General features: G+C 42.7%; 1 protein-coding gene and 1 long non-coding RNA gene across 2 annotated transcripts in view; one reads left to right on the top strand and one right to left on the bottom strand.

Annotated features, from left to right (window-relative positions):
• JAG2 (jagged canonical Notch ligand 2) overlaps positions 1 to 21,919 on the top strand; it is a 143,706-nt gene extending 121,787 nt beyond the window's left edge. Inside the window, 11 exon segments of the mRNA XM_020991252.2 lie at positions 283 to 396; positions 2,614 to 2,730; positions 4,280 to 4,307; positions 4,686 to 4,771; positions 7,055 to 7,168; positions 7,408 to 7,523; positions 9,032 to 9,199; positions 9,201 to 9,281; positions 11,770 to 11,901; positions 13,746 to 13,902; positions 19,703 to 21,919. Coding sequence (XP_020846911.1) covers positions 283 to 396; positions 2,614 to 2,730; positions 4,280 to 4,307; positions 4,686 to 4,771; positions 7,055 to 7,168; positions 7,408 to 7,523; positions 9,032 to 9,199; positions 9,201 to 9,281; positions 11,770 to 11,901; positions 13,746 to 13,902; positions 19,703 to 20,193 — 1,604 coding nt within the window. The 3' untranslated portion in view covers positions 20,194 to 21,919.
• Positions 12,117 to 18,735, bottom strand: LOC144455943 (uncharacterized). Its single transcript, XR_013484825.1, has 2 exons — positions 14,962 to 18,735; positions 12,117 to 14,539 (listed from the first exon to the last, which is right to left on the bottom strand). It is a non-coding gene; the product is annotated as an uncharacterized LOC144455943 (long non-coding RNA).
• Positions 21,920 to 27,204: the final 5,285 nt, after the last annotated feature.

Here is a 27,204-nt window from a genome sequence, read left to right on the forward strand (position 1 = left end):
ACCTGAACCTCCAACACAATTGTAACTACAAGGCTAGACATTTCATCTCACCTTTTTAGCCACCTTTGAGATTTTCTTTGGTCTTAAGGGAAACTATGTGAGAAGATGTGGATGTCTCAGTGCAGCCTGAATCCTATTTGAACAATCAAGTATAGAGTAGGAGAACCTCCCACTAATCCAGAGAATAGCAGTCTACACTCTGGGATTGCCATAGAGGTTATAGACCAGATTGACAGCCTTCTGGTGGCATGCCAGTGCTAAGCATCTAATGTTTGTTCCCAGGTGAATACCAGTGTGATGCCAACACATGCAGCAACGGCGGCACCTGCTATGACAATGGAGACACTTTCCACTGCATATGTCCCCCAGAATGGAAGGGCAGCACTTGTAATACAGGTACCCGGGTGGGATGGGGTAGGCAAGTCTTGGTGGGGAGCTTGGCTTTGAGGCCTTATTCATTAGATAATAGAAATTAGAACTAGTATGGATTGTAGAGATCAAATCCAATTATTTTATTTTGTAGAAGAGGAAACTGAGGCCCAGGACCCAGAGAAGGAAAGAGGCTTACCCAAAACCAGAACTGAAATCCACATCTCTCACCTCCATATCCATTGTTCTTTCTTTTTATTTCTGATTGAGGGCCCTGACCTGTGATTTCATTGATGTGAGGAGCGTTTTCAACTGATGCAGACTGACAAATTTTCTGTGCCTTAGAATCTAAGAATTATCTTAAGCACTGAGAGGTTAAATTACCTGGCCAGTGACATGGCTAATATGTGTCTGAGACAAGACTTGGACCCAGGTCTTGATGCCAGAGTTGCTCTGTACCATAACCACATTGCCTCTTCTACTTCCATAACACCATATTGTTTTTCCCCTCATCATCCTCACTATCTGTCCATCACTGTTGTGTATCTTTGGGAAGACCTTTGGCCTTCTCAGAGTCTTATGTAATTCATTTGACACCATAGGGGCCTATGTTAGGCAATTAAATTCAGTCAGTATTCTGATGTGCCTCCTCCTTCTCTGCCTTTCTAAACCTAGTACTTCTTTCAGAACCCTGCTCAAATGCAACCTGCTTTAAGAAGCCTTCCTTGGAGGAAGCTAGGTGGCACAGTGAATAGAACACCGGCCCTGGAGTCAGGAGGACCTGAGTTCCAATCTGGCCTCAGACACATAACACTCACTAACTGTATGACTCTGGGCAAGTCACTTAACCCCAATTGCCTCACCAAAAAAAAAAAAAAGGAACCCTTCCTTGATCACTCTGGATTGTACTGGTCTCTCCTTTATAAGCTTCTGAAAATAATTCTAAACCATAAAGTCATGGTCTGAACTGCTGATAATTCAGCACTTAATGATGTCCTGCATTTTTTTCCTTGTTTGTTTTGTGACTTGGTCCTAGAAGTAACAGACTTTGAGAGCTAAAAGGGACTGAAGAATCCTAGCTAACATTGGAACTGTCATTTCTCTCCTGGACGTTGTAATATTAATGGAGCCTGCTTCTGGGTCTCCCTGTCCCTCTCCTTAAATTGAGGCTCCACTTCTCTAGGATAATAACTGCCCAGTTTCTAAATGTTCTCATGACAGGATTTGCCTAGCTAAAACATGCGCCCAAGACACAGGTAGTTCTTGAGCCAGCATACTATGGTGGACGGAGCCCTGGTGTTGAAGTCAGAAGACTTAGATCCCATCTCAGACACTTCTCAGTTGGGTGACTACTCAGCTTAGTTGGACCCCATGGGCCTGGTACTTAACCTATCAAAATTTGTTTCCTCCTCCATAAAGCGGGAAGAATAATGTTTGTACCACATGTCTCAGGGTAGTTGTGAGAAAGCTGTTGGCAAATCTTAAATTGCTATATAAAGTGGTGGTCGTGTTATTCCTTCTTTGACTTTCCACCCGTGCATAGCTAATCAAGGGCCTGGCACATAGGGAGGCTGAAATTGAAGAATTTAAAAAAGAGGGAAAAAAGATAGTTATATGATAATTTTGTTATATATTTAAAAGGAATAGTAAGTTATACATAATAGATTTGCAGTTTCAAGTGCAATCATCTTTTTTTATTCTACCATATTATGGAAATGCTTGTTTTATTTCATAATTTAAGAATAAAATAAATTTTTAAAAAATTATCAAGTCCAAACCCTTGATTTTTACAGATGAGTAAATTGAAAGCAAGCCATTAGTAACCAAAGTTTTGGGGTAGAGTCTATGACTGACTCCTCATTCCTTTTCCAGATGTATATGTCAAAGCATCACAAAGTCTTCTGTCCATATCTCATTAATTCTCCATCCCAAGAGGATGCATAGGCCTCTGAAGTGGTAATGTCTAGTTTCTGTGGCTCCAAATGTGGCAAGGTAGAAAGAACAATGGATTTAGAGCGAGGACCTGGTTTGGAATCCTGTTTCTGCCATTATAATATGTATGATTAAAACAAGTCTCTTGACTCTTCGGATGTGATCTCTAAGTTCCCTTTCAGCTCCAGATCCCTTGGCCCTATCTGTGATCTGGAATAAAATGTGACGGGGCTGGGCAAATCAGATCAGGTGGCTGTGAGGACTCTGTGGCCTTCTTCTTTTCAGGAAACTGAAATGTTTCTTCCCTCATAGCCAGGAATAGCAGCTGTCTCCTGAACCCATGCATGAATGGTGGCACATGTGTGGGCAGTGGTGATTCCTTTTCCTGTATCTGCAAAGATGGCTGGGAAGGCCGCACATGCACCCAAAGTAAGTCTAGACCTTTTTCTGTTCCTCTTTCCTATATCAGCTCCCTCCATCTCATTGTACCACTTTGGTCCCTATGCTGAATAGGGGAGGGGGACAGACAATACATTTAAGGAAAAAGCCTCCTAACCTTGGATTAAACTTTGATTTTTTCCACCCTCACCCCTTGGTAGTCTCATTACGAAGAATACACTTTAGAATCTGGTTGCATGAGGTCCAGGAAGGCTGTCAATACCATCCCAATCTTCTTCCCAGAGAGGGCTACCATGGATGTTGTCCTTGCTATTGAGAGGCTTTACAGAATCCTCAAATCCTAACCCTATTCCCCAAAACATACTGTAATCCTAGCTGAAAATCCGTAGAATCTGACATCATTCTTGGTAAAGTGCCCTCTAGCTGTCTTACCAAATCCTAACTTGGAATCATCTGTGGCTTTTAGACTACCTATTATCCTTTCCTTCCTCATGGTGATGGCGGCAGTGAATTGGTAGAGTAAAATAAACAGTGGTCCAATAAAGGCATATCTATTCAGGAGGGCAGAGAGATACAGATAACAAAAATGATAACTTTGTTTTATTGTGGCTGTGGTTCAGTCATTTTCAATCATATCTGACTCTCCATGACCCCTTTTGGGGTTTTCTTAGCAAAGATACTAGAGTAGTTTGCCATTTCCTTCTCCAGGTCTTTTTACAGATGAGGAAACTGAGACAAACAGGGTTAAAAGATCTGTGCCTTTCCTCAGTTTGAAGGCAGAAAGGTGATGCCTCTGGGGGTGTGGTCTGAGGTCTGACTCATCCATCTGGATTTAGTTTTTCCTTCACCATCACGCTAACCCCTGGCAGCTCAAGTCAAGAAGAAGCCACTTCATTCTAGATTTATGCTGATCCCACTCCCCTACTTTCTCACAACCAAAAGCCCACCCCCACCCCTCCACCCCACCCATTGGAGGTTCACTCTACTTCTTTGCTTGGGTTATTCTTTGGTTTAGGTGCTAGACACTAATGTAATATTCCTGGAATGCAATTCCCAGCACCACGAGCAATGAGAATCCATCCTAAGGCCTGGCACAGATTGCTTCCAGTTAATGGAAGGAACCACAGAGGGGGCTTAGTCTAATCTTGTCTGTGCCTGAACAAGAATCCCTTCTACTGTATGCTCTACACACTCAACAAATGTTCCTCCAGCATCTACCTGAAGATCTCAACTAAGGAGAATCTCATTTCTGCCCCAGGCATTCCATCCCACTTCTAGATAGTCCTGATTATCAGAAAGTTTTTCCTCGTACTCACTGAGTACCCGAGTAGTGTACCAGGGTATTCCCTGCTTCCCAAGGAAGGCTTTAGGACCCTTGGCAAAGATTCTTAGGTCCTTGAGGGTAGGAACTTCCACCTTTTTAGGTTTCCACTGCTGAGCACAGATCATGGTTTGTAGGAAGAGCTCAGTCATTATTTGGTGACTGTTCTGTCCCATAGATTGAGCGCCCTCACCACTAAAAAATCAGTCTCTCACACTTCTCTCACCATTATCTTTTCTCTCTCTCTTTCTTTGTCAGATACAAATGACTGCAATCCTCACCCATGGTGAGTATCCCTGGGTTAGCCTATGGGGAGGTGGATCTTTGGGGAAAGCCTCTAACAGGTGGGGGGATTAACCCAGAGTCATTAGTCAAGAGTCCTCCTTGAGCAAAGGTTTCCCCAGAAGAGCAGAACTAGGGTCCTCTGCTCACAGGGGGAGGTATGTGACTTAATTAACCCAGGCTTAATTAGAAAGAATGCTAACATAGTGGCTTATTATGAAGAGAAGTATCCAAGAATGAACACTATTGGATGAACAGTGAATGGAGACTAGAAATTTGCAAATGAAGAAAGTGTTGTTGGGAGGAAGGACTAGCTTGTGGTTCCTGCAGCCTCAGGATTGGTCTGATGGTCATGGGGTTGGGGGGGTGCTGTGTTTTACAGCTACAATGGAGGCATCTGTGTTGATGGAGTGAATTGGTTTCGTTGTAATTGTGCCCCAGGGTTTGCTGGTCCTGACTGCCGAATCAGTGAGTACAAGGGCATAAACAGGGTGTGGGGTTGTTGGCCTATGGGGAGCCAGAGGGATGATATGTCTGGGTCAGGGGTGACAGGCAGGAAGATGCCCTGCCTGATTGCACTATGCCTTCCTCTCTCTGGGCTTTAACTTCTTTTTCCAGGTAATTTTAACATCCCCTTCAGCTCTGTAATTTGCATCATAGGGTATTTGACAGGTCCAGTCTCCTCACCCCCAATCTTTGCAAAGTGGCAAAAATGTCAGTGTTAGAAGTACTAGGGGCCTAGGCTCCAGACCCAGTTTTGCAACCTAACTAGGAATTTCACTTCTTTTCTGGATCTCATTTTATTCCTCTGAAAAAGAATGAGATTGTACTGAGTGATCTCTAAATATTCTAGCAGCACGATGCCTCTATGGTTGTTTCCCTTAATAGTACCTGCCCACAGTAGGGCTCAGGGAGTATTTATATAATCAGCCTTCCCATTGTGCCTTGTTTTAAGGTTGACAAAGCAGTTTCATTGGATCCACACATCAACCCCAATAGAGTGGTGGTCCCAGACTCTCACTTAGGGAATTATAGCATGCTTGAATTAGAAGGGACTGCAGAGCTAATTTGATCCAGTCCCTTTATTTTACACACAAGGAAGGGCCATGTCCCAGGTTACAAAGTAAATTAATTGAAGACTAGGCCTGGAGTTCTGGTGATATAGCAGCAGGAACACAGGATTTGGACTCCAGAGACCTGGGTTAGAATCCTGACTCTCCCATAATATCCATAAGCTGTGTGACCTTAGGCAAGTAGTTTCCTGTCCTCTGGGCCTGTATCTTTCTCTCTTAAATGAGGGGGTTGCATTAGGTGATCTCTGAGTGGAACTGGCCTCCTTCTGTTCCTGTACATGGTACTCCGTCTCACATCTCTGGGCAGTTTCACTGGCCATCCCCCATGCCCTGAATGCGCTCCCTCCTTATTTGTTTCCTGGCCTGCCTGGTATCCTTCCTGTTCTACCTAAAATGCCACCTTCAGGAAATCTTTGTTCATCCCCCTAGTTTTAGTGCCTCCCCTCTTGTAGCTGTTTTCCAGCTTTCCTGTCTATATCTTGCTTCTAGTTGCTTTCATCTTGTCTCCTCTGTTAGACTCTGAGCTCCTGGAGAACAGGGATGATCTTTTGCCTTTCTTTGCATCCCATTTTTAGCAGTGTGCCTGGCACATAGCAGAAGCGTGATGTTTTTTTGGTGAGGCAGTTGGTGTTAAGTGACTTGCCCAGAGTCACACAGCTAGTAAATGATATGTGTCTGAGGCCAGATTTGCATTCAGGTCCTCTTGAATCCAGGACCTGAATCCACTATTCACTGCACCACCTAGCTGCCCCTTAATAAATGTTTATTGACTTACTATTAACTCAGTTAATTAACTAGGCTTACATCTTGTGATCCTGATTCCCAGTTGTCTTAAATAATCTTGGTGGATGTGATTGAGAATGGTTGTTCAGCACAAAGGTAGCAGGCCCCTAGAGAAGGCTGTGTGTCCTAGGAGCTGTGGTCTGGTTCCCATATGCACACAGGCCTCCACCTGACACATCATTTGCAGTGAGCTCCCCCTTCTTCCTTCCTTGGGTTGGTGCAGCAGCCATGCACGTGTCCTTCTCAGGACTGGTTGGCCTTGGCCAAGGGCTGGACTCAGTGTCCTTGGGGCTGAAGATCCTGATTCCCCTGGTGAGCGTGGAGAGTACAAGGCCAGATGGGAAAGGGAAGGGTGAAGGCTCAGATAGGCAGGTCCTGCATTATTAAAATGAGGGGCTAAGTTACACGAGCAAGGCCTGTCAGCTGTGTGTTTTCAAAACCTTTCTCTCACTGCATCCAGAAAACCTGAGAGGTGAAGTCTCCTTAGATGTAATCTAACTCTTGTTCACTCATTGAACCCCATGGCAGAGCCAGGGCTTCTGAGAGCTGGAGGCTCTCCACTGTGAGGGAGTATGAGAACAGAAGACCTATGGCCTCAGGCCCCATCCTCCCACATTAATCCCCACCCTTTTCCCTGGGAAGTGGCCAGGCCATGTGTGACTGCCCATAGGGTCTGACTTCCCTTCATGATAACCTTCACTCTATCTGTCTCTGCCTCAGTTTATACAGTTGTTCCCATGGGTAAGTCATTCTGTCCCTTTCACCCTCAGTTACACCTGTGAAATGAGCATCATACTTCTACTACTTAAGCCTCTCCCCCTGCCCTCCAGGATTGTTTTGAGAAAAGTGCTGTTAAACTTCTCTAAAAATGAGAATTGTTCTGTTTGTCATGCAGACATTGATGAATGCCAGTCCTCCCCATGTGCATATGGGGCCACATGTGTGGACGAAATAAATGGGTACCAGTGCATCTGTCCTCCCGGGAGAGCTGGGCAGAGATGCCAGGAAGGTAAGTACAAAACTAGCCCTAGAGACACAGGTCCAGGAGACAGTGAGGTTTGAGGCTGAGACGGGCGGCCTTCCTTTACCATAGGCCTTCTTGTCCTGTGATTTTGCTGGCCTCTGACCAGAATTTCAATGAAGGGACAGGTCTGGTCTTGTGTCTTGTGTTTGCTTTTCAGTGACATTTTTTTAACAGACATTTTGGTTGAACATAAATGTTTAACATTTGTTTTCCTCCCTTCTCAGTGATTGGTTTCGGGAAGTCCTGCTGGTCGCAGGGCATGCCATTCCCACACGGCAGCAAGTGGACCGAGGAATGCAACACATGCCACTGCATGGATGGTCGCACCGACTGCAGCACAGTGAGGAGGGGCCCTGGATGGGAACCGGCACCCACACCTCTGTCCCTGTGTTATAGGATCATAGACTTAGAAAATGGGTTTGAGATCACATATTCCATCCCTTTCTTTTTTACAGCTAAGGAAACTGAGGCACAGAGTTTGTTACTTGTCCAAGGTTAAACCAGTAATTTAGTGGTGGGGCTGGAACTGGAGCCTAGGCCTCCTTCTACTTCTAGGCTCTTTTTGCCATTCCTCACTAGGTTCTGAAGCAAGTGGGCTCATGAAACACTCACGGACGACAGATTACATACAGAAATGGAGGCTTCCTTAGAAATCATCTAGGGCTAGGCTCATCCTCTCACTTTATCACTAGAGAGAAAGAGATGCAGAGAAGGGAAGGTGCTTGTAAGTAACAGAACCAGGACTCAAAACCAAATGCCCTGACTTGAAATCCAGAACACCCTCTCTAGTACTACATGGGGATGAGTGGAAAGAAGAGGAGGTTGGAGGAAGGGCAGGTCTCTTAGGTTGCTGGATAAATAAAGTTCTTAACTCAGCTAGTAACTATGGTCACAGACTCCTCTCTCTACCTAGGGCTCAAAGACTTTTCCATGAAGTGAATGTAAAGTCAGAGTAGTTTGGCCAGAATCTTGTCAAGGGCACAGTATTCACCATAATGTTTGAATGAGGACTGTTATCATAAACATGATACTGGTACTATTACTACTACTACCACCACCACCACCACCACTACCACCACCACTATTAGCTAGCCTCTACAGAGAGCTTCAAGATGCTTTCCAAATGTTACTTCATTCAACTCTCACAATAACCCTGTGAGGGAAATACCAGGCCTTTAAAAAAAAAAATCCAAGGGCAGCTAGGTGGCATAGTGGATAGAGCTCCAACCTTGAAGTCAGGAGGACCTGAGTTCAAATCTGGCCTCAGACACATAACACTTACTAGCTGTGTGACCCTGGGCAAGTCACTTAACCCTATTGCCTAGCCAAAACAAAAAAAAAAAAACCAGGGGCAGCTAGGTGGATAAAGCATTGGCCCTGGATTTAGGAGGACCTGAGTTTAAATCCGGCCTCAGACACATAATACTTACTAGCTACATGACCCTGGGCAAGTCACTTTACCTGAAATGCCCAACCAAAAAAAAAAATCCATCCTCACATGGAATCCAGCAGGTTTGAACTATTGTTCTTATATTGCCTGTTAGGATAGCTTTGAGCCCCTAGAAAAGTATCTCTCAGAAACCCTTCAAGACTTAATCTCTCTAGGCCTTAGTATCACCATCAGTAAAATGAGGTTAGACTAGTGGTCTTTGAGGCCCCTTCTAGTTCTAAGTCCAATTATAATTATTCCTAAGCTGTAGCCACTTAATTTAAACATCTTCATTCCATTAGATCTCACTGACACAAAAGAAGTAGAGGTAATCTCCTGAAAAGGACCTGGAAGTTATTTTAATCATGGGTGAAGACACCAATACTGATGTGTTTGTGTGTCTGTGTTTCTCCCTTCAGGTGTGGTGTGGAAGAAAGCCCTGTCTGTTACCCAGACATCCAGACTACACGGAGGATCAGTGTCCACGAGGCCAGGACTGCCTGGAGAGAGCCTACCCCAAATGCCTTCAGCCTCCTTGTGCAGCTTGGGGAGAGTGCAGCCCAGTGGAGCCCCTTGTCCCAAGCACCCCCATGTCAGCCTAATTCTGGACACCTGGGGAATAACTGTGCCAAGATCACCCTCATCTTTAACCGAGACAAGGTACCCCAGGTAAGGATACCCTACCCACCTAGAATTGATCCAGTTTTGAGCAGCCCTTGGGAGTAGGCAGCTAGAGTCTGTTTCAGTCTCATAGAATCACAGCCTTCCTGACTGAGATACTTCCAGTAACAGAGAGTTCATTATCTTAGGCAGGAGTGCTTTCCATTTTAGACAGACTGACAAGTTATTAAGGAGTTTTTCCTGACATCAAGCTGAAATCTGCTTCTCTATACCACCCATTGCTTCTAATTCTGTCCTCTGAGCTCAAACAGAACAAACTTAATCATTCTTTCTTTGGAAGGTCCTTCTGAGATCTAAAGAAAGGATCAATTACCCTAACCTCCTTCTCCCTGGACACAGGTTGGATGATATAACTTATTTCAGAGTTCTGCTTTTCTGTTGGAGTCAGTTGTGAATAGGTAGGCATACATGGGTTACTATTTACCTTTTAACTTTTTCCAGTGGCTTTTACTGGTAGTGCCCTCAGAATATGTGAGATCTTTAGCAAGAGAAAAGACTGGCTTTATTTTCACCCTCTAGTATTTTATTTATCATATGACTTGCATTTTCATTGTCCCTGTCTCTTCATATGTGTATCACTAATACATTTGTGTGGTACTTCATAGTTACAAAGTTCTTTCATGGCCAGTGTCACATAGAATCCTCACGATAAAGGGGGAAAATTTGGGAGAAGGGTGGTAATGATTTTGAAGATGAGGAACACAGAATCTTCATTAATTACATTGGATTTCCCTAATATATAGCTTGGGACCATGAGCCCTGATACTGAGCTGATGTCACCCTTTGTTCTCTGTGGAACAAGGATTTGTTGGACCCATTAGAGTATAAACAAGATTGTAATAGAAATGTTTTACAAACTTCTTCCTGGCATCTTAGCAGTGATTCGTGTCATCTCACAGAGAGTGATTACTTGGGAGCAGAAGTCAGTATTGCTTATGGCTGTTATAAAATTTGCGATGATTCATTTATATCTCTTCATTAAAGCAGGACCTCTGTTGGATAGCACTGTGTTAGGTCACTGACTTCCTTATTTAGCACAGGGCTGAGACCTTTATTAGAAAACAGTCTGTCATTCAGACTGTTCATATTGCTAAAACATCTCCTGATTAGCCTAAAGTAATGAGATTTTGCTAAATGTGGAAGTGTGCATGTGAAAACATCCCTGTTTATCCCCAAAAGGACAAGATTGAAAAAAGCATTAAGGTGCCAATCAGATGCTCTAAGGATTTTAGCTCTGCTTATGAACATCAAACTACTGCCCATAGTAACTAATTGAACTGCTATTCCCAGAGCTGGAAGGTACCTTCCAGAGGCTACTTCTGAGGTAGCTACTATCATATCTAGACTCAGTATAAAATGAGGACAATCTCATTTAAGGCCTCCAGAGTTAGGGAACCTCTTAAGGCAGCAGGAAGACAATGGTTCTGGAATCAGAGGACCAAGGTTCAAATTCTATTTCTGATTGTCTCTTACGTGTGTGACCTTGGGCAAGTCACTCAACCCCAGGGCCTCAGTTTCCTCATTTGTAGAATGAAGGAGTTGCACTAAATAACTCTAGAGCTATGATCTTCCATTGTTAGTAAACTGTTCTTTGTATTGAATGAAAATCTGCTTTCCTATAATTTCTCTGCCTATAAGAAAGAAAGTCATTGGACTTTCTTTCCACATGGGTGAAGGCTGTGTGCTATGGCAGATCCCCACTTTTCTCCCCTCCCTACCTGACATGTCACTTTTCACTCTTAATGAGTACCTTCTTTGTCCAGTGCCTGCCAAGAAATGGACCATTCAGTGGGTGATTAATGTTTGTTGGATGAAATGAGGACCCAGTGAAAGAAACAGGCCTATATTCCTTGTCCTCTGGTAGCTCCTAGCCTAGAGAAGAACACAGGACAGATGCTTGTTGTACCAGCATATGTGGCTTACAGATATGCTTAAATTGTACACAGTGGCTATGCTTCTGAAAAGTTGTATGTAAACCATATTATTTTGGAAATCAAGTCATTTTATCCATCTTGCATACTCATGTTGGAGCCACTTTATTCCAGGTAAGCAGTAGAATAATGGATTTTAGAGCTGGAAGAAATGTTAGAGGTCTTCAGGTACACCCTTCATTTTATAGAAGAGGAAGGGAACCCTCCTCCTTGCCTCCCCTTTCCCCCCAGATAAGGGAAGTAACAAGTTGTTACAAACAGAAACAACAGAATGTACCTCTGTGTCTCTGTTCCTGCCTCTCCCAGCCTTATTGTTGAGTAGCTTATGGTCAATAACAAATCCTCAGAGGTACCTGGGAGCTACCATTTATGCTAGATTCCCAACAGAGAGTTTAGATTCTACATCCTCTCCATCCTATGCTTTGCGTGGTCATAGATGGGAAAAGGCGCACATGTGGCTGTGGATGCCTGGGGACTGTTCTACAGTCTAGTCTGTTAGACTCTCTCTCTTGTCCTGACTCTCACTCTCATCTTTCTGACCCCAGGGCACGACAGTGGGAGCCATCTGCTCAGGGATCCGCTACCTGCCAGCCACACGGGCAGCAGCACGGGAGGGCCTGCTGGTTCTGCTGTGTGACCTGTCGGCCTCCACAGAGAATGCTGTGGAAGTTGCTATTGTGAGTTCCCTAGGACCTGGAGGGAGGGGAGAATTGCAAAAACAGCTGGAGCTGACATCGAGGACACCTATCCCTCCCAAATTTGACTTACTTGACTTTGGAGTTTTCCATTCTTCTGGATCATAGCATCCTGAAGCAGCCTAGGGTCTGTCGGCCTGGGGTTCAGTAAGGGGTCAGGGAATATGGGGTGAGAAGATGAGATCAGTGGTCTTAACAGATTTGAAGCTTATGCATTTATTCAACAAATATTTAAGTACTGACTTTGTATTCTGCTTGATGTTGTAGGAGGTACAAAATTTTGATAGACGTGTTGCTTCCCAGGGAGTTTATAGTCTAGTAGGGGAATAAGATGTATATACATTAGTATGTTAGTGAAGTATGAAGTGCAGTATGAGGTCAGAGAAAAGTCATTACCAGTGGGGATCAGGAAAGGCCTACTAGAGAAGGCAGCATTTGAGTATGGCTTTAAAAGATGGTTAGGAATTCAAGAGATGAATATTAAACATAGTATATAGAACAGCTTGAGCATAGAGGTGGGAAAATGCAGGTTGTTTTTAGGGAGCTAAGAATAGACTATTTTGGCTTAAGTATAAGGTATATAGGTCATCTGATATAATGTCATTTTATAGACGAGAAATCTGTGGCCCATAGAGATTAAGTGACTTGTGTAAGGTCCCTCATTGTTAAGTGGAAGAGCTAAAATTTCAACCCAGATCCTTTGACTCTACATCTAGTGACTTTCTGCTGTATTGTGCTGGCTCCTCAAAAAGAGAGGATAAAAGTAAAACAAAAGCAGGTTTAAAAGGCAGGGTAATCCTAGTACAATGCTGTGAATGCCTTGTAAAGGAATATGAAGTTTACTCAATAGATCATTGGGAGCCACTAAAGATTTTATATCAGAAGACTGATGTGAGCAGATCTTTGTAGAAGAAAGATTGGTCTGACGGTGGTAATGAATTTGAGGTCAGAAAGTGAAGTTAAGAGGTCCTGTTAGGAAGCTATTGCAGTAATCTAGGTGGATAGTAACAGGGGTCTGTACAAGGCCAGGAACAATAGGAATAAAAAGCCAGCCATGGATATGAGAGATTTTCTGGAGGTGAAATTCAAGTAGCTGAGCATGAGAGATGAGGGAGAGGGAAGAATCAGAGATAAAGATTTTTAGCACAGGAGACCATGCAGAAAGTGGTGCCACAGAACAGCAGTGACATCAAAACAACACTGAGCTGGGACTGGTGTAAATGCCTGGTTCTGCCAGCTTTGGCCATTCCTACTCTCCTGGCCAGGACTAAGTCAGCCCTGAGAGTGAAGACTTCAGGCACCCTGTGAAACAGCTGTTTTATGTCTGGCAACTAACTAGCCTTCCCAAAAGGTATGGGACAGATCAGTCATGGTGGTGGCCTCTGGTGAGTCTCCTTTTCTAGGGGGAAAAAAAGGTACCAGATCTCAAAGAAAACATTTGGAGGACAGGTGGATTTAGATTTATAATAATTGCCTCAGGCTCCTGCAGGGATGACCCAAAGCTTTGTTAATAGCCAGCAAGCCACACTGGGTATCTACCATTTCCAGAGTTTTATACGAGACTTTCTGATGCAATGATAAAAAGTTATAAAACATTTAGTTATTAAAAAAATTATCTGGAAGCAAGTCCTTCTATACATCTAGTCCTGTGTTTTGATCGTTGGTGAGTAAGATAAGAAAAAACCCAGACCTTGCTTTGGGGCAATAAAGATAATAGATTTTATTAAGCCTGGTGATGGTAGAGATTTTTTTGTGGCTTGAATGAGCCACCAGACTCATGTTCTTGGTGTTAGAAGTTTGAATGACATCCGCACTACGTCCCACAGTCCTTCAGCCCACCCCGGGATGAACCAGACAACACCCTCATTCAGAATGCTGCAAATACCATCGTCAGCGCCATAACCAAGCCAGAGAATAGCACAGTGCTACTCGCCGTTACTGAGGTTAAAGTGGAAACTGTTGTGATGGGGAACTCCTCCACAGGTGAGTCTGGACACGGATGCACCAAGTCCTTCTGGACACTTTCTTCAGACATTCCGTAAGCTGTCCCACATGGGAGTAGTTCTTTGGGTGCCTGGGAGATAATGTGACCTTTAGGTGACCCCACAATAAATCTCAGGTTCACCATGAAAGATCTTTCACGTTGAAGGGCATTTCTGGGACCTTTTGAGTCCCGCATAGAAGTGGAATCACAGAATTTTGAAGTTCGAAGGGATGCGAGACAATCCCTTCCAGTGACAGGTCTTTTCTTGTTTGAAAACCTTGAGTTAAAAGAGAACCCACTACATCCCTATTCAATACATTTTAATTTTGGATAGCTTTACCTGTTAGGAAGTTTTTCTTTGCACCAAGCCTAAGTATGCTGCTCTTCAACTCTGTTGCTTCTGATTTGATTGCTTCTGGGGCCAACTCTAGTTTCTTCTCTACATGAAAGCCCTTCAAGTGTCTGAAGATAACTATCATCTAACACACATCTTCTCTTGTCCATGGTGTAAACGTCTGTCTCTTTCAAATAGTTTTCATATGGTATGATTGATCTTCAGATCATTACCATCCTGGTCATCCCTTTCTGGAGTTTATCCAACTTCTCAATGTCTTTCCTAAAATGTGGCACCTAGAACTGAAAAAAAAAATGTTCCATATATGGTCTGTATCCATATATGAATATAGTGGGACTATCATCTTCTTCATTCTGGTCATCATTCTCTCTTAGGAATGCATTCTAAGGAGACTATTAATTTTTTTGACTTCCATGACATTCTTAACTCATATTGAACTTATGGTCCAATAAAGCCCCCAAATCCTTTCCAAATAAACTGCTGGGGAGAACTACCGGTTATTTTCCCATGTTACATTTCTGAGATTGATCTGAATCCAAATGTGTGATTTTACATTTATCTTTACTGTATTTCATCTTATGGATTTGGCCCAGTGTTTTTAAGACTGTTGAAGTATTTCTGTATCCTGACCCTGTCAACTAGCAGAAACTAGCAGGTTAGCTATCACACCCATTAATATCATCTGTAAATTTGATAAGCATACCTTCTGTGAAGTATAAGTTAAACTCTGCCTGTAGCATTCCTGTAGTCTACCAACCCTGTCAGAAGAAGAAGTGAAGTTAGCGTGGTGTGATAAAATGAATTTTATCAGCAGTGGCTAGATCCCATTGTGTCTATACTTAACCTTGGATTTCACCTTTCTATTAGCCATTTTCACTCCTTCCACTGCCAAAAGCATGCCCTGGTACCAAAGACAAACACCAAATAAGAGTTGAGTTCTTCTGTGTTCACTGTACCATCTGTTAATATTCATCACATCCACCCAAGTAATGGTGCTTTTCTGATCCTGTTCCCAGCACAGCTTATGGGTAGGGAGAGTGGTGAGGAGAAGAGAGAGCCCTGTTTTTTGTCCTCAGCATTCATCTGGACTTTAGCATTCCTGACACTGTTCTTATGAGACCATGTCATGCATCTTCTTTTTATTCTGTTAACCTGTCCTTGCTTCCATTTCTTTTTCCAGTCCAGGTGGTTTGATGAGTTCCCTGTGTGGCCACATTGTTCTCTTTAGACAATTCCCTCTTTTCTTCTTCACTGGAATTGTTTTGGTTTGTTTTGGGGTCTTTTTTTTTTTTAAAGAATTCCATTCCATAGAATTGTAAGCTATGACATCCTTTTCCTTTCCTTTAACTCTTTGAAATCTCTTCTCTTAAAATCTAGGGTACATTGCCAGCTTCCTCTTCTTCTTCAAAGCAAATTCTAAGATTGTCTCTTCCTCCCCACCTACCTCAAGGCTCTAAGCCTTTCTACTTCAACATTTGGTTCCTCAAGATTGGTGAGAATAGGGGGCAGAGCCAAGATGGCAGAGTGAAAGCAGTGACTTGCTTGAGCTCTCCCCCAAACCCTCCAAATACCCATAAAATAAATGGCTCTAAACAAATTCTAAAGCAGCAGAACCCACAAAAAGACAGAGTAAAACAAATTTCTAGCCCAAGACAGCCTGGATGATTGATCAGAAAGGCATATCTCACCAGGTGGGGAGAAGAGCACAGTTGGGTTTCGGCGCACAGGCTGCAGCAAACCTAGAGCAGGCCTCAGAGGACTGAATCATAGGCAGCTGTGGCAGCTTCCAGACTCCTCAATCCATGAACATCAAAGACAGCTTAGAAGGTCAGGTGGGAAAAGTCTGTTTTTGCAGTGAGAGAAGAGCTAGGTCAGAGCCAGTTTCAGAGCGTGGGTGCCGGGGCGGTGGCTGTGTCCTGAGCTTCCGGCCCACAGACTGAGGGGGAATCAAGTAGCTGATCAGAGGGGGACTGCAGGGATCTCTTTGCTGGTGCTGAGGCAGGAATCTCTTGCTTTGCCCGTGCTTGGATCTGGGTCACAGTTCTGGGTGTCGTTTCTGGGGTGAGGAGGAGCACTGGCGTGGTGGAGCTTGTAGTGGCTGTGGAGAGGAAACCCTCCTCACAGTTCCAAGAGAGAAAAGACTGCTTGTGGCCAGTCACTCAAAGACCAGAGCTTAGGCCAGGAAAAGAGTAAACACCTTGACCCTTATCATACCACCTTGGAAGAACTGAAAATTTACAGGCCCCTACAAGCATCTCTGAAAACAGCTGTATAAACCCCTGAAGCTTGGGACAGTACATTCTCCACATTGGAAGCAGACTCTTACCTTAACAAAGAGTTTAAAACTCAGGTAGTTGGCTGGGATCATGAGCAAACCTCGCAAAAAGAGTCAGACTATATTATCTTATTTGGTGACAAAGATCAAAACATACAACCAGAAGAAGACAACAAAGTCAAAGCTCCGACATCCAAAGCCTCCAAGAAAAATATGAATCTGACCCAGGCCTTAGAAGAGCTCAAAAGGGATTTTGAGAAGCAAGTAAGAGAAGTAGAGGAAAAACTGGGAAGAGAAATGAAAGTGATGCAAGAAAATCATGAAAAACAAGTCAACAGCTTGCTAAAGGAGACCCAAAAAAATACTGAAGAAAATAACACCTTAAAAAATAGCTTAACCCAAATGGCAAAAGAGGTCCAAAAAGCCAATGAGCAGCAGAAGAATGCCCTAAAAAGCAAAATTGACCGGATGGAAAAGGCAGTCCAAAAGCTTACTGAAGAAAATACTTCCTTAAAAATTAGAATAGAGCAATTGGAAGATAGTGACTTTATGAGAAATCACGATGCAGTAGAACAAATCCAAAAGAATGAAAAATTAGAAAACAATGTGAAATATCTCATTGGAAAAACAACTGACCTGGAAAATAGATCCAGGAGAGAGAATTTAAAAATTATTGGACTATCTGAAAGCCATGATCAAAAAAAGAGCCTAGATAAGTTTGGTAAGAATAAGGTCCAGAAGAACAGTTCCTGTTAATACTTGCCCCACCCTCCTGCATCACTACCTTATTGTGGCAGAAGGACTTTGCCTAGCTCGATGAAACTATGAGCTGTGTCATGCAGGGTTACCCAAAATGGACAAGTCATAGTGGAGAGTTCTGACAAAAGGGCATCCACTGAAGAAGGATCTTTGCCAAGGAAACCCTGTGGACAAAAAGATGCATGAGGTCACAGAGAGTCAGACACAGCTGAGTGACTTAAAGAACAACCACCATCGCCACCTTCTGAACTATGAATTTTTCACCAAGACAAACCAAGAATTTACTAACTGCTCTGTTTACATAATATAACATATTATATATTATTATATATTATGTTGTATGTTATTATATTATAATATATATAATATATTATTATATTATATCAGGCCAAACTCCTTGTCTGTTTCCTACTGATGTCTGAGTGAACTGTATTATACTCTTATAACAATGTTTCTTCTGTTTCTTCCTCAGTTTATCTTCACCAAGATGTTCTCCAGCAGGCTTCTTCTGTTTAGTTTCTGGATTTCCTCACATAAATATATCTTCCTAATGTACAGTACAGCTTCATCCCCTTCCCTTTCACCTGTCCTGTATCTTTTGAATAAGATACACCCTTCCAGAACCACATTGAGGTTATGAATTTTATCTCACCAAGTCTGAAAGATGTCTGTGTGGCTGAATTTGCTTCCTTAAAGGAATTCCCTAAAGGCTTCTTTTCACATTACTTATTGCCTGTACTTTGTACTGGTTATTTGTGTTTGTGTGCATAGATACCTGAGGCCCTGAATTTTACCACTGACTCCTTTCTTGGATTTTGGCCCCTGTGCATTACTGGTCTTCTCTACTAATACTCTTCCTGTGTCATAGTTCTTTTTTATGGTATCTAATATGGTAGATATGTAGATAATTTTTTCTTCTTCTCTCTCTCAATAGTTTAAAGTCCTTTTGATTAGATTTGCAAGACACCAAACAAACATTTTTTCCCACCAAGCTTTATTGGGTGCATCCTTTCTCTGACTTAAAAAAAAAAATCAATCCTGTATTTTATGCCATGGTCTAGAAATATCCTCTTCTCACACACCATCTTTTTAACCAATAGTTCACTTCCCAAATCAGCCTTTATTCTGCTAAATTCCCTGTCTTAAAAGAGGTAATCTTAAGATCTTGAAACATTACCTCTTCCTCCTAAGTTCTTTAGGTTTTATTTAAGTCTTCATAATTCCTAGTAATGTTTTCTCTAAATTTCTTCTGGAAATAACATGTTTCCCATGTGACTCACCAGAAGTAGGTATGACAGAATCTTGGGGAATTCTCCATCATATCTTTTTAAGTACTTACTGAAGGAAAACATCAGATCCTTTTATTTTTAATATCCTGTCTAAAAACAGACCCCTTGATAACCTTCATCAGGGAGTCTCATCTCTTCACAGTCCAGACCTCACTGTATGGTCTTTCTTTTGAGTTCCTTCCAGAGAGGACCCAACTCCACCCCCCCACCTTTTTTTTTTTTGGACAGTCTCAACTTGTTTTTTTAGCTCCAAATGTTCTTCTCCATGCTGTATTCCCCCACCTTGCAACTTCCTGATGGTAGGCAGCATGCCCTTCTGCTTTTTCATCAATTTTTTTCTTTGTTTTTACCTTAAAACCTAGAGTCAGCTAGGTTGTGCAATGGATGGAATGCTAGACCTAGAGTCAGGAAGACTGAAGTTCAAATCCAGCCTCAGATGCTTAGTAACTGTGTGACCCTGAGCAAGTAACTTGGCCCCTGCCTGCTTCAATTTCCTCATCTGTAAAATGAGGATAATAACAGCAGCTACCTCCCAGGATTATTGTGAGGATAAAATGAAATAATATGTGTAAGACATTTTCCTAGCCTTAAAGTTCTACATAAATGCTAAGTGTTATTATTACTTAAAGTCCTTCTTCCATTTTTTTGAAGAAACACTTCATTCACTCTGTTAGCCTGGAAAGTGGTGAGGACGTTTTTCAATCCTGTTATCTCCTCTCAAACTTTGAACAAAATAGCACTTACTTGGCTATTGCAAAAACAAACAGCATCACCTTCACAGTTTGCCACAAGATTCTTGCTTTTGGCCCTTCTCTTTTCATCCCACTATGTTCATTGTTTCTGGCACTGTGGGTCACGTGCATAGAATGAGACTTTGAATATGATTGTGCCTTCCCAGACAGGCTGGCATCATTAGAGTTAGTGGAGATAGTATAGTGCTATAAAAAAGGGGTGTTGGGAGCTAATTTGTGGGGAGACTGGGCCAAGTGATGGGGAGGGCATTGAAGGGCTTGCTCAGTGCTAATTCTCAGGCCCTAACAGAGTTATTAGTTACTTCAGGTTTGTAGCCTGTTGCCACAAATCCTGGCTCTGACTGGTTTTTTCTTCCCTTTGTTGCCTAGATTACCTAGTTCCCATCCTCTGTGGGGTCTTCAGCATCATGTGGCTGACATGTATCGTCATCTGCGTGTGGTGGACTCGAAAGAGAAGAAAAGAGAGGGAGAGAAGCCGACTTCCCAGGGAGGAGAGTGTGAACAATCAGTGGGCTTCCCTGAACCCCATCAGGAACCCTATAGACAAACCGTACAGTAACAAAGACATTTATTATGAATGCAAAAACTTCATTTCTCCTCCTAAGAGAACTCGTGATGAGGTGGAGGAGTATGTAGAGTATGAGGAAGAGGAGGAGGAAGAGGAAGAGGAGGAGGAAGAGAGAGAGGTCATTGAGGCAGAGAAGTTCCTTTCTCAAAAACTCCAAAAGCCTTCACTCACCAAAGGACCAGGGGACCTCAAGGAGAGCCCCCTCGGAAAGTGGGCACACGCAGGGGCAAGCCACAAAGTAGACAACAGATCTCTCAAGAATGTGAATGACTATGAAGATGGAAAAGATTAGCCCCGAGATGCTCGGGAGCTGAAGTCCCCTCCACTTCCTGGCTTGGCAGGGGCAAGGCAGGAGGAGAAAGGGGAACTCTTCATTCTGCCTCAAGAACCGGCCTATCTGGAGTTAAGTGTAATGTTTATAGTTTCTTTATTTTGTGTAAAAAAAAAAAGTTTATTTTCTATGTTTCTTTAGTCTTGTATAAATTATTCAATGACCGTCAGGTGAAAAACAATTGAGTATTCTTTAATAGTTGCTATTTTTGTAAAGTTATAAAACACTCACTGTGTGGCAGAGGAGAAACAAAACGGTATCTGTATTTTCGCTATTTTGTGTAAAGTTTATTATAAGAGATTGTACACTGTTTACAGAATCTTTCTTTTTTTATTCCTTGATCTGATTGAATGGTGGCTCCCAAGCCCCCTGCCCGAGGACCCCATGGGACCCGTTTGCCAATGCCCCGAGCCTGGCGGCTCCTGGCGGGCTCGAGGACTGCACTTGCGACGGCGCCGGCTGCTTCCCCAATCCTGCAGATCTGCCTTACGCTTCATAGCTGGAACAAAGCTATAGAGGTCTTTCAACTGTGGTTCAAAATGTGGCCTTTCTGTCTCTTCCTCCTCTTTTTGCTCTCCAGTCCTTTAGGATCGCAGTATTGAAGCATGGGACAAGTGCCTTGAGATAAACTTTTCTATAGCAGCTGTCAGAAACTGCCATCTCTTCGTCCACCCACCTGGCAAGCTCAGGCCAGGCCCAGCCCTACCTGCTCCTTTTCTGCTCTGATTGTGAACATGTGCGTCTGTACATATGTACATATTAAATGAATCACTCTGTATATTTGATTTAATAACTTAAAATATTTCAGTCTCCCTTTTTTAAAAAAAATTGACATGTCATTCCTTAATTTATGCTGCAGGCAGGGAGATGCTGTTTACAGGAATTTTCCACATTCCAGGACAAGGGAAGCTAGAGAGGGTGGAGTGAGCAGGGCAGGATGTTAAGACTAGGACAGGACTGCCTCCTTAGACCTTGTTGGGTTAAGGTGACCCAGCAGTGATGTGTAAATAGATCCAGCAATGATTGTTTGCCCCACTTTTAATGACCTGAGGCTCCCAAAAACATACAGGACACCCTGTCTGCAGATGGTATGTATACGTATGTGTGTGTGAGAGAGAGAGAATGTCTGTGTGTATATGTGTCGGCATGTGAGAAAGACAGAGGTATGGCTTCCTTTGTAAATGTTAATTACACATGGTATTAATGTACTTTTTTGGCATTTTAAAAACAGACCTGATGAAGGGAACAATGACATTTTCTCCTCTGTTCACAGCTTAGTTAATGGTGGAACCCCATGACACAGCAGTGGTAATCAGAGCTACCAAGGTGTGGGAATACCATTAGAAAGCCTTCGTGATTTGGTTTGGTTTGGTTAGGACTTCATTTCCACTTCAATTTATTGCTGTTAGATGAGCAGGCTACATAAAGTTTTCCTTTTTCATTACTAGGAAGATATTGTGCTCTTTTGCCATTAGTTGGGGTAAGCAGTGGATGGGGGGAAGGGAGGTGGCTATCCAAATAGTGAGCACCCCAGCCAGTGAGCAGTGTAAACATGGTCGTTTGGAAACTCTAATTACTGTATACGTTAAATCCAGGAGTGGTGTGCAGGATCCTCTGTTCAGTACATTTTGTTTGCTTCTTAAACAACTTTCAGAAAAAAACTATTTATTAAAACATTTTGTAACAATGTCTGGGATTCTTTACTTGAATGTCTTGTCTTTCTTGCCAGCACAGCATTTGAAAAAAGAGCTATGTGTGTGGCTTTGGGACTAGACTCTAGTGCTGATTGCAGTCTCTACTGCTGCATTACACCTATTATGCCTTCAACAGGAGAGTGAGATGACTTAGGTGGACAGTACCATTGACACGCACAGCCTTCTTCCTGTCCCTCTGAACTGTGGTCCAGGAAGGGGTGTGAAGTCTGCCTATGGCCTTAAATACCCCTGCTTTATGTGTTAATAACCAGCCTCATAGAGGATGCAATATAAAGAGAAGACATCTGGACTTGGAGATGGGACATCTGAGTTCCAGTCACGGCTTTGACACTACCTGTCTGCCCTTGGATAATTCACTTCCCTTACCTGGGCCTTTATCTCTCTTTGTCAAATAGGGTTGGACAAAGATTAATCATCCAATCAACAAGAATTCAATAAATATACCTACTATATACAGGGTACTCTTTGAGGCCCAGGGAATACAAAGATAAAATAGAAACAGCCACTTTGCTCAAGAAGCTTACATTGTATCAAGAGATACAACTTATACATAAATATATACAAAAAACAAAATGGGGGGGGGCCTAGTAGCTGGGGGATCAGGAAAGACTATGGAAGGTGCCACTTGAGTATGGTTTTGAGGAAAAGGTATTCTCAGGGTTGAGGTGAGGTAAGAGTATATGGGGGATGGCGGGGTTGGGAGCCAAGGCAAAGAGGTGACAAGGGACACTGTCCAATGTCAGAATCGGCAAGAAGGTCAGTTAGTCCAGACCACAAAGAATAGGGAGGAGAATGTCACAATAAGAATGGAAAAATTAGATTGAGGTCCAATTCTGCAGGTCTTTAAAAGCCAAAGGGAGCTTATGCTTAATCTTAGGTGCAATAGGGTACAACTGGAATTTATTGAGTAGGGGAGTGACATGGTCAGACCTGTACTTTGGGGAAGATTAATTTGAATCATTGGAGTTTACTAAGTGGGGGGTGGGGGAGGGTAACATGATCAGACTTGTGGTTTGGCACTTGGGTGGAAGATGAATTGAAGAAGGGAGAGAGGAGGTGGGGTGCCTGAATCTAGGATAGTAACCTTGTTAGCAGGAAGAAGGGGAAGGGATTGTGGCAGTTACAATGACAAGATTAAGCAACTACTTAAACATATAGGATGGGGCCAGCTAGGTAGCACAGTGGATAGAGCATCGGCCTTGGAGTCAGGAGGACCTGAGTTCAAACCCAGCCTCCAGACATTTCCTAGCTGTGTGATCTGGGCAAGTCACTTAACCCTGATTGCCTCATCAAAAAAAGAAAAAAAGGAGAAGAAAAAAAGAAATGAACATATAGGGTGAAGGAGAGTAGAGAACTGATGCCAAAGTTACGAACCCAGATGACCAGAAAGATGGTATTATTCTCGATGGAAATAATGTAAGTTTAGAGAGAGGCAGACTTTTAGAAGAGAAGAGTTCAATCCTGGATATGATGCGTATGGGACATCCAGTTTGAAATAGGCCATAGATAGTGATACACAACTGAAGTGTAAGAGAAAGAGGACTCGGGACAGATTCTTGAGGTACACCCAGAAGACGTATGATGTGGATGATGAGACGGGAAAGAAAAAAGGGGGGGGGAAATACATTCAGAGGAACTGAGAGAAGTGTCTTGAAAACCAAGAGAATATCCAGAAGGAGGAGGTGGTTAACAGTATCAGTAGCCGCAGAGAAGTAGAGAAAATGAGAATTGAGGGAAAGGGCATATGATTTGGCTATTGGAGAGTAATTTCATTTGAATGAAAAGGTCAGAAGGCAGGTTGCAAAGGTTGAGAAATAAATGAGAGGAGAGGGAAGGATAGGTCAGTATAGGTGTGCTTTTTTTTATTTGGCTGTGGGAGGGAGGAGAGATAGAGGATGGTAGCTCAAGGGGATGGTAGCCTCTAGGAGGGCTTTTTCAGCATGTTGGGGGAGGGGGACTGGGGAGGTGGGAATGGATGTTTTTAAAGACAGCAGAAAAGAAACCAGTACTAAGGAAGAGATTTGAAGAGGCAGGATGATTTCTGGAGTAATCTGGAATGGAAAGGAGAGGCTAGGAACAAGGGGTACACATAAAAGGATTGGCCTTGGCAAAGAGAAGCTCTTCATCAGAGACCTAAATAAAGGAAAGAATAAAGATGAAGGGCGTTTTGAGATAGAAGACAAGAAGGAAATAACTTGCCCTAGGATTTCAAGGGAACAAGCCAGAGATCTTATTTGACTTCCAGAGAGTAATTCCCCTGGACACGATGCCTGGTTCTTTCTAAGTGAAGTTCTTAATAAATGTTGCTAAAGTAAAAGAAAGCCACTTGGTTGGACTTCATGCTTTAAAGAGCGCTGGTACTGGAAACCAAAGACCCTGATTCAAATCTCACCTCCAATGAGAACTATATGATTATCATATCACTTTCTGGGCCTGTTTTCTGATCTGTAAAATAAAGAAGGACCATATGACCCCTGAGGTCCTTTCAAGCCTTAGAGTCTGTAATATTTTGAGTCTTCACTATCTGATCTTACCTACCAGGGATTAATCCAACATATGGACTGCTGGTATGCTTAAACATTTACCCTCCACTGTCAGAGGAAGACATAATTTAATCATCTCTGGTAGAAGGATATGTGATACAGTGTTTGAGTTAGAATATCTGAGTTCGAATCCCAACTCTGTGACCTATTAGCTATGTGATCATAGGCAAGTAACAACCATTTTAAGCCTCAGTTTACCTGTTCATAAAACAGAGATAATAGCACTTGAACTATTTACCTCTCAGCCTTGTTAAGAAATCACTTTATAAATTTTAAAGTGGACTAGATGTTAACTAGTATTATTTGATAAGGATTGGCAGTATGGTATGATGAAAAGATCTCTGAGCTTGATATCATAGTAACTGGGTTCAAATCATGACATGTTTGACCTTAAACCTAAGTGTTTAATCAGTAAAATGCTATTTGCCCTGCCCTCACAGGTGGATTTGGAAACTTTGAATTATAAAATGCAAAGGATCGTTATTAATGACCTCATATCCATGTGGAGGATAGTATTTAATATGAGACCCATGGATCCATCCTATATATGGACCTAGTGTTAGTTTCCCACCCCCCCAAGACCAACACTAAGAAGTTTGTATAATTTTTCCTCAAGTCAAAGAACCTATAATGCCACTGAGTTGGGAAGGGAACTTGTCCCTTGGCTATTTGACATTTTCATGAATGAGTTGAGTGAAGGTCTAAATGTGTGTAAGTTGTGGATGATAAACAGCTGGAAGGATAGGTAATATGTAGCTAGACAACTGTAAAAAAGATTTTATAACAATTCAATTACAGTATGAGTAATGATTTCCCCAAAAGGTAGTACAATCCTGGCTTCATTGATAGAGCCATAATGTCCAGAATGAAGGGAAGAAAAAATAGATTATTAGATTGTAAGTACCTTGAAGGCAAAGATTATGAGTTGTTTTGTTGTTGGGTTGTTTGGGGGTGGTTTTTTTTGGGGGGAGGGGGTCTCTTTATTTCCAGCACCTCGTATATGGCCTTACGTACAATAAGCAACTCCTGTCCTCTGCCCTGATTGATCACTATCTGGAATACTGGGTTGATTTTATGACCTTAACAAGCTGGGGCACATCTTGAGGAGAGTGACCAGGAAGGGGAAGGTCCGGAAACTTACATATGAGGATTGATTAAAGGAATTGCAGATTCTTAGCTTGAAAAACATAACCTAGGGTGGACACAGTAAATGACTTTAAGTATCTAAAAGGGCTATCATGGATGAAAACAATTTGACTGGTTGGTTCTACTTGTCCCCAAAAGGCAGGACAGTAGTAGATGGAAGCTGCAGACAGATTTTGATTCAATGAAAAGAAAAACTTCCTAACAATCACCTATCCAAAGTTAGAATGGACTGCCCTTGAAGGCTCATACCTTAGAAGGTTCATCTTTCTTCAGGAGTCCTTCAAGTAGTGCCTGGTTGTCTGCTTGTTGGTGATGCTGTAGAAAGGATTCCATTTCAGCCATCAGTTGAACTAAAGGCCTCCTAGTCCCAGCTCTAAGATTCTTATATTCCAGCTGCCTGGTTTGTGGTCCTGAGGCCCATGATTCCTTGCTTCTCTAACAAAACAAGACTATGCATCAGAACCTAAGCAAAGAGCCAGGGTGGGAGGCATGGGGTGCCTGTGGCCACTGCTTGCACTGTCCCAGTGAAACCTGCTCAAACCCTGTAGCCCAGTGCTCTCCTTGCTGGGGACTGGCTGGCTGTTTTTGTTGTCTGCCAGGCAGAGTAGATAATTAATCCTCTGAGAGGCCTATACTCTCAGGAAGTTGAATGAGATCAAAACACTGCAAAGCTACTTGAGGCCTGTGGTTTAATCCATGGCTCTGTCTAGGGGTATTGCAGTAAAAATTATCCAGCTGATTGCACTAATCTCTGATTTATTTTTTAATTTTCTTTTTTATTATAAACTTAATCATCAGTGCAGACATTTCAGGATACAAAAAGCAATAGAAAAGGGGGGTTATAAGGAAACAACTTGTTACAGTTTTTAAAGATGGATAAGAGATATATAAAGTTTAACAAGATAGTAACAAAATTACTGTTTGTGTCCACGTCTGCCCTCAGTATTTCATTAAACAGTTAATAGAAAGGTGATTTACTTAGCCATAGCAAAAATTATGTTCACCCAGAATAAATATTCAACAACCTGTATCTATGCCCCCTCTCCCCAAGGAGGAGCAGGAGTATCTGTATCTGAAAACTCTGGCTGAATCCAGACTCATGCCAATTAGGTCCACCCTCACACCCACTGACCACCCCCCCCCTTCCACCACCCACCCAGGTGAAGGCTTCATCCAGTTCCCTCTGCAACACTCCTTGGAGATGGAGTTTCTCCTCTCATCTGCTACCCCGAATTATGCCTACGGCTTCTCTTTGTCTAGCCCTTGAGAAAAACACTGTCCTAAACTCCTTATTCCTGTTCTCACATCCATATTCTCAACTCTGTCCCACCCATGTCCCATTCCAACCCTACCCATCCCTTGCACTATGCTCTCTGAAATCCTTTGTAATATTGAACAAATTCCCCTTCATCCTAAACTTCTTTGTCTCACACTTCTGCCATCAATTAGCCCTGGCTAAGACCTGGCTCCCCTCTTATGATACTGTATTCCTATCTTTCCATTTTTCCACTACCACCAACCCTTCCCCCCAGTCCCCACCTGCTGGTCCTAATAGGGGAACTGGAATG

This window comes from Phascolarctos cinereus, unplaced genomic scaffold (genome assembly GCF_003287225.1).
Source record: "Phascolarctos cinereus isolate Bilbo 61053 unplaced genomic scaffold, phaCin_HiC Scaffold_2;HRSCAF=192, whole genome shotgun sequence".
Lineage (NCBI taxonomy): Eukaryota > Metazoa > Chordata > Mammalia > Diprotodontia > Phascolarctidae > Phascolarctos > Phascolarctos cinereus.